The following is an 8,300-nucleotide window of genomic DNA, read 5'->3' as shown; positions in this document are numbered from 1 at the left end:
ATAAATGTGTGTGGGTGGGGGGGGGGCTTGAAAATTTCTGACCATGTGGAGGGGGGGGGGTCTGAATTTTTTGGGTTATAAGGGGGGGGGGACTTTAAAAAAAAATCTAATTTTGTCATGATTCCTCCGACCCGCCCGTCCCATTATTTGTGAATGCGTCGGAATAAATGCATGTAGTCGAAATACAACTTGAAAGGTTTTTTTTTGAAAATATAACAATTTATTGATAATATTACCCTTCACAGATTTAACATGATTGTATTAGCAGTTTCATAATTTCAATCCAAGGCTTGCAAATGTTCAGCTAATACAGCTAGAACAGAAAATATCGCCCTACGTTTGTCCGTATGTTCACCATATCAAAGTACTAGTATAACAGTTGCATCACAATAATACTGTAACTTTCAAGAAATTAAATAATTCTGCAGTTCAAGAAAAATAATTCCACAGGATAAAATAAATACTACAGTCTGCTTTCAAGACTTGAGAGATCTTAGCGATCTGATTCTCCAGCTACAAAGAAACCATCGACACACCTATCCCGTTACCATACTGATACTCTGACGTTTGGTTTATTTTATCATCTGCACTGACCTTTCATCTTTACCCAAAAATAACGTTTATAAGTCTTAGAGACTATTCCTGTCATGTACAAATAAAGGGTACGTAAATACCCCATTCACCAGTTTAATTCAAGTCTGTTGAGATAAAACACACTCCTAGAAGTCACATTTATGTCATTCAAATAAAATGTGTTGATTTACAACTTGTATTCAAGTTGTTTAAACTTCCAAGTAAGCGAAACAAGTCGAAGATTGAAATCATGTTTGGTACTCATTTACTGCTTTGACCTTTGACCTTTTAAGTAACATTAAACTATACACAATATATGAATATACAAAAAAGACACACATTCCTATTCATTTCCATATTATTATGTAACAAAATCATCAATAGTTTCAATTCCATAGAATCTAGTCGGCGATTTTAATACAAAATTGTAAATAGTATGATTTAAGTTTACAATAATAATTTCATAATTATTTTAAATTTCCAAATATGTATAATTTATATATACAATGTATATTCCATAAAGATAACAAATGTGGGTCATCTGATGTTATGATATCGCAAATATCAATTTAAATTATATAACGGCTGCCATAGTAAGGCTTATTGTACATGTGAAATGTTCATCGCACATATGGCGGCCTACACGTGAATCTGGAACTAATCTAATTATGGGTATTGTGCTCAACAGCAGTTAATACAATATGTTTGATATATTCTTAATAACACATTGAGTGTACGTAGAAAAGATATATTAATTAGACTGGAAGATTGAATAGATATTATAACATGTCAATTCCTATATACGTCACGAACACGCAAACTGGAAAACGGGCTTTGATCCTGGGCATTGATCATGCACTTTAGAAATAATCAGGGTCATAGCTATAAGCTTACTACTTCGACTTCGAGGTGTGGAAATGATTGTGTCCGGGGGGGGGAGGGGGAGGAGAGTGATATAAAATATATAGACATGAATTCAAAATCAAAACAGAATTTTAAACCGTTTATACTGATGTGGAGGGTATGCCACTCTAACAACATGCTGTTACGTCACAGTTCGCTATCTGCGGTGACACAAATGTATACGTTTGAATATTAGTTTTCTTTCATTTTGGCGAGTCTTGTGAATTGATTTATATGTAATAGCCACGTTACGTGCAATATGTATAATGGTGTATATGTTGTTCAATATACCGTTCTCTTGGTGGAGAGACGTTCAGAAGTGATTCTAGATAGTTTTAAAAATCAGGGGGAAAAGTTTATATAACAAATTCTTTATCAATGACTAGAAAAGTCGACGACGGAGTTGTGAATTGATGCTTCAATTTCGATCGAGGTTGACGTGCATGTAATCGTATGATAAATCGAAGTGTATCAGCTGCAGTGGTGACTATTCTCCCAAAAATAAAAACAATGTTCTCAATATATTACATATTAACTGTCACGGGTGTGTACTGAAGTCGTTACAAAGGTACAAAGTGCACTTGAATTGATGAGATCACCGTACCAGGTTATCGCTGATAATAAGTAACCACGTAGGCATGCTGGCTGAAGCTCGATGAAACGTTAGATCACGAAGACGAAAAGTCGGGCCAACACCGCTCACTCATTATCACTTGATACATCGCCATCACTTGCTCTGCTCATGAGACCAACTTCGAGCTCTTGTTCGACAGAATACACCCTCTTCGTTCGCATGCATATTGAAACGATTCCATAGATACCGGCCATAACGAAAATATTGGCAGCTACGTGCCAACAGAACGCCATCGTGGCAAACATCACATTTGCATGGCTATCTTCGTCCCATTGGGCATTATTTGGTGGGTAAAGCATAAACCCAACATGCCAGAACCACGTTCCCTGTACCATCGACAAACCGCTACGAAGAAAGGGTAACAATTTGTCCTTTTTCTGCCAAACTTCTGCCAGTGTGACCAATGTGGTCATGGCGACAGCTATAACCAGCATATAGTGAACAGTAATATCGAGGAAGGTTCGCCCATGCACGTGAAAATAAAACAATAGTCCCTCGACAAAAAAACCTAGTGCAAGGAAAAATGTTTCATATTCCTTCAGACCTGTTACACATGTACGTGCCATGACAAGAACGGCTCCATAAATGCCGAAAAACACATACATGGTGCAGTGTTGCCATTCGGCTCCATGGACGAATCCGCTACCTGGTGGGTTCAAGTTGGTATTGTATTCAAACATCTTCCACTTCTTATACGGCCATGACTGTTCAGCAATAAAGCCAGTAAATGTCATCAAACATATTATTATGCCTTCTATCAGTTCGGGTGAGAGATTAAGCCTTGCAATCCTCCTCGCCCATTTACCGTGACTTGTCTTTTCCAGGTTTTTCCCCCTGTTATTGGCATCTCTTATGAATCGATATGAAAACTTGATAAACCACCAAATCCCAAATACAAAGAAAAAACTGCCTGGTAGGGCATGTCCTTCGAAAGTACCCATCTTTAGTATTACACGGTTAACTTATGAAGTCGATAAACGGAGGTAGAAATGAGGATTTAAAAGAGCATTGGTGGCACTGGTTAATTCGATGTGCACTGTTTGATCCAAGCCCTGTGTCACGGTTCACTGCCTCTGACAGATTCCCCCTGTCGTGCCTGTAGTATAGTACTACTGTACAGCATGCTAGCAGTGCTCGAACGAGCTGGTGCCTAATAAATATACATATTCATATATGCAAATACAACGTGTGGGTTATCCGCGCACAACCAATGCGCAGAAGGGCTAGTTTTGTAAGGTTTCACATTGTTCTTCCTGGTTCACAATCTAATTTCATAGACTAGATTTTCGCCGTTCTTTCCGTTATTTCCATTACCGAGTCTTCCATTTCACCATGTCAGGCACAATAACAGCCAAGGACGAATTCGTAATCGGTGGAAAGTACAAACTGATCCGTAAAATCGGCTCGGGATCGTTTGGAGATATCTATTTAGGGGTGAATATCCACAATGGCGAAGAGGTTGCTGTGAAGCTCGAACCACGTAAAGCGAGACATCCTCAGCTGTTGTACGAGAGCAAAATCTATAAAATCCTCCAAGGCGGTGTCGGAGTTCCACACATTCGATGGTACAGTCAAGAGAAGGATCACAACGTTCTCGTGATGGATTTACTTGGGCCAAGCTTAGAAGACCTATTCAATTATTGTTCGCGGAGATTAACTCTAAAAACAGTACTGATGTTGGCTGATCAAATGATCAACCGAATCGAGTACGTCCACAACAGAAATTTGATACATAGGGACATCAAACCGGACAATTTTTTAATGGGTATCGGTAGGCATTGTAATCAACTGTATTTGATAGACTTTGGTTTGTCCAAAAAATATCGCGACAGTCGTTCGAAACAGCACATTCCATACCGCGATGACAAAAATTTGACAGGCACAGCCAGGTATGCCAGTATCAATGCACACTTGGGAATTGAGCAGAGCCGCCGAGATGACCTCGAATCGATGGGGTACGTACTAATGTATTTTAACAGGACTAGTTTGCCATGGCAGGGATTGAAAGCAGCCACCAAGAAACAGAAGTATGAGAAAATTAAGGAGAAGAAAATGTCTACACCCGTTGAAGTTCTTTGCAAAGGACATCCTCAGGAGTTCTCCATTTATTTGAATTACTGCCGTGGGTTGAGATTTGAGGAGACGCCGGATTACATGTACCTACGTCAATTGTTCCGTATCCTCTTCCGCACACAGAACTTCCAGTACGACTACTCTTTCGATTGGACAGTACTACGGCAGAAAACACCACACCATTCAGCGACACACAAAGGTCTTAGTCACGTACACGTAGCAGCAGCAACGCCCATCCCTGCCACCACAACACGCAGACATTCTGGCAACCCAGGTAGAAGCAGCAAACGATAAACTGGTCATGAATGAGGACAGAGGGCGACAAAATGCCCCTCGTGTCATGAAAACATTTACACATACTACCGCAGGTGTTGTGAACTTTTGACTGCGATTACCACGGATTATATTCCAAACGATTTTTTCCTTCATGTCTATTGCCACGGGAAAGGGGAAGGGGTTGCCATGTACATAATACCATGGAGGTAAAGGATTGTACCGCCATGATAATACTGACCCCGGGATAGACAACCACCGGGAAAGATATGAACGTTTGAAAGTAATACAGTCTAGTCTGACTATGTTAAAGAAATCCGTCTGTTGGTTTGTGGCAAATAATGGTCACAATAACGCCATATCGTCCTTAGCAATGCTTTTGTAATGTTTTGTTTTGTTTTGTTTAATTCTTGTTCTATTTCTAATTTTGCATTGTTCATTGATGACGTCATAGTTTTTTGTTTATTTAATAACTAAAGGGGTTTACCTGCCAAGATGTAAAAAAGCTAGTCGAGGATTTGGAAAACTTCAATCAAATACTCAAATAGCCAATTGCAATTTTTGTACCTGTCAAATTTTTTTTTTTTTTAGCAAGTTGGTAACACAGCAACATGTAAAATATCATGCCGAAACAAAACTTAATATCTAACAAATCGAGTATGAATGTTATTTAACTTGAAACTGACACTTTACCTGGGACAATCGTGCCATTTGGTTTTTTATTTTGTGTGCTTTTCAATATATAGTTGTTAGTATGTTTTCATACATATGTGATATGGAAAAGAGTCACTTTATATGGCTCTCCAAAATGCTGCCATCTTAGGCTTCTTGTGTACATGTAAACCTTCATTGAATAAAACTACAGTACAATGTGGACGTTCCATATTACAACAGATTTGGGAGCTTTAATATGTATTTCCATACTAGGAAGGTGTAACGTTTCAATTGTCACAGATGGCCGAATACTTGCACAATTTAAAATATGTGTATTAGATGCAGTATAGCGTACCTATGTTCACCCAAACACAATGAAGCTTACAAATTTCTACACGTTGCTATAGTACGTTGGCAATATGTATTGTGTATTTGTACTTTGCCCTACACAATTTTACTGTAGAAGGTCGCTTGAATAGTTTCACAAGAGATGTAATCCACGCATCGCACAATAATTATTGTTTGAACTTACGTATTATTGGCTACTGACAACATATGACATGACCTGTGCAGCTGTTCCAAACATTGAACATACACCATAAGCTTGCTATCAAATATAGAGACCAACTAAATCGCCTGATTTCTTTGAATTATCAATGCAGTTCACCTGACTGAAAACGAAAATTACATAATAGTCGGTAATACCCTTCACGGATCGATTTGAGTATTAGAGAAGAAGAGCTTACAATTCATAAAAAAAACCGCCAATGGAACGTTAATACGACAGTGAATTGGACTGGGAACCCGCCTGACAGGAATGCATGACCCCGAAAAGTGATACGTTCCTGTCGTGTCGTATTGCTTGTCAGTATAGAATAATAAGTGTGAACATAATCTGATAACACTGTTATTGTCTCGTACTTTGATGAATCATCTATCAGGCCACACGCATATGAAACCGTGTTCGACATTACATTTTGACACACATAACCTCGGAGGAGGTTCGTTTACAAGCCATATTAATTATACATACACATGTATGCAAATTAAGTCGCTCAGAAGACAGGGTATGAGTCTGACTGTTGTGACCTTATTGACGTACATTGTATTTACATAGTTGTCTGAAGTACAATGTGATCCAATAACGTCAGAGTTACGTTATTACAATATACTCTTTGGCTACGCACATCTTTAATACCTTTTTGTCTTCTTTTTCTAGTCTTTTGTTTACGTTTTAAGTGCATGTATTGTGTGAAATTCTAGATTCATCTTGACTTGTGTTCTTGATGATCACGGTGTACCAGAGATCGACCGTGACAGTACAATCGTGACGTTGCAACGTCTATGGTGCAAGATAATGTATTGAAACGCACTGTTTTGAATGGGGCGACAACTATAGCAAAATAACACATTGAAATTACCTGTCTTCTTAATAATGTAAAACATATCTAACCATACTAGCCAAACCAATACTCATACAGGTACATATCTAACCATACTAGCCAAACCAATACTCATACAGGTACATATCTAGCCATACTAGCCAAACCAATACACATACAGGTACATATCTAACCATACTAGCCAAACCAATACTCATACAGGTTTACTATAAGTATCCGTTCAATTATTTATACCAAGAGAGACTTGAACATGCCTAAAATATTTCAAAATGATTTGGACGGTTTGAATAGTCGGTGTGTGTGGGACTGCTATCATACCAAGCTGATGTAGTAGTGAAAATAAAGATGTACACATTGGTAACACAGAGGGCAGGTTCATGGCACTTACACACATGCATGATTATATGCGTTGACTATCCAGTCGGACATTTACAGTGTAAGTTAGTATACGAAGAGGAGCCTATTAGTTTCCATCGATAGACGGTATCAATAGAGTAGTAATTAAAGAGCAGACGTCATGTGAAGAAATGATTATATCACTTGAATACATTTGCCAGGTGTTTATCACATATCAAAACAAACCCCTGTCTGACTTGCGCTTTTATATACATATAACAAATAAAACGGTATATACTAACACTAGATGGTATACACTAGTATCATGGTCAAGTAGAAGACAGGAAATAAATAAGTCATAAATGTAGGAATTGAGAGATCAAGATCAGCTGAAATTAATAAGACAATTTTGCCAGTAATGACTTAGTTTGCTCTGTGTTATTAAAGTTCAAGTTTATCCCAACTCCCAAAATAAGACTTTATTGCACAGCTATATGAATACTATACTAAAGAAGTACCTTGTTCAAAATACGAGGAGATTGTACATGTTTCAACACACAGACACACGCGTTCACACAAATGTAACTGTGTTGTTGAATGTGATTTTGTATCTACTATTTATTTGGGATGGATACACACACACACACACACACACACACACACACACACACACACACACACACACACATATATATATATATATATATATTATCATTCGCCTAATCAATGATCGCCGAAGAAGCTTGAAGCTACAAGTAACGACTTATAACATCGTTATTCTTTGGATTTAGTATATATAATTATATATATACCGATTGATTTCTTGAACTTGAATTCTTGAATTCTGAAAAGGAGCTCAGACGCTTCGAAATATTTTGGTGAGAACTGTATGGTTCGCGCTATTATTTATAGACAGAACCTCAATGTAAAGTTAAAATCAACGATGATCGATCGTGTATTAACAGAGGGTTCATTGGCTTGTAAATCATCTGTGATGTATAAGTATAAAACCCTGACAAAGGTTATAACTCATAGCCGAGGGTCCATTTTGGCCAATGTGGTATCAGGGTAATTACATTAAAATAGATTTACTGAGCAAAAGGTCGTGTCGAAACTTATATTGGCCAGGGAAATTACTAGTAATGCGCGATCGGTCATGTCAGACGAGTAAGATTACGTATAGCGTATTGATAGGGAGACCAAAGGGATCGGCCATGTCAGACGAGTAAGATTACGTATAGCGTATTGATAGCGAGACCAAAGGGATCGGCCATGTCAGACGAGTAAGATTACGTATGGCGTATTGATAGGAAGACCAAAGGGTCTCAGTTGATCAAAAACGAAAAAGTTTAAGCTATAATTGTACAACTGACTATATATATTTTTATCTTAGTTTGTAGAAGAAAAAATATATTTCAGGACATTTGTGAAATACCAATCGAAATAAAATA

The 8,300-nt window shown here is 37.9% G+C and overlaps 1 protein-coding gene and 1 pseudogene across 1 annotated transcript; one reads left to right on the top strand and one right to left on the bottom strand.

The window, feature by feature from the left end:
- Nucleotides 1–2,175: 2,175 nt before the first annotated feature.
- Nucleotides 2,176–3,051, bottom strand: LOC144446836 (transmembrane protein 45B pseudogene; annotated as a pseudogene).
- Nucleotides 3,052–3,332: 281 nt separating this feature from the next.
- On the top strand, nt 3,333–5,347 carry LOC144446165 (casein kinase I-like). Its single transcript, XM_078135899.1, has one exon. The coding sequence runs from the start codon at nt 3,443–3,445 to the stop codon at nt 4,475–4,477; it is 1,035 nt and encodes a 344-aa protein (XP_077992025.1). The 5' UTR covers nt 3,333–3,442; the 3' UTR covers nt 4,478–5,347.
- The last annotated feature ends 2,953 nt before the right edge of the window (nt 5,348–8,300 follow it).

The sequence above is a fragment of the Glandiceps talaboti genome, chromosome 15 (genome assembly GCF_964340395.1).
Source record: "Glandiceps talaboti chromosome 15, keGlaTala1.1, whole genome shotgun sequence".
Lineage (NCBI taxonomy): Eukaryota > Metazoa > Hemichordata > Enteropneusta > Spengelidae > Glandiceps > Glandiceps talaboti.
This window is presented reverse-complemented; position numbering and strand designations above follow the sequence as displayed.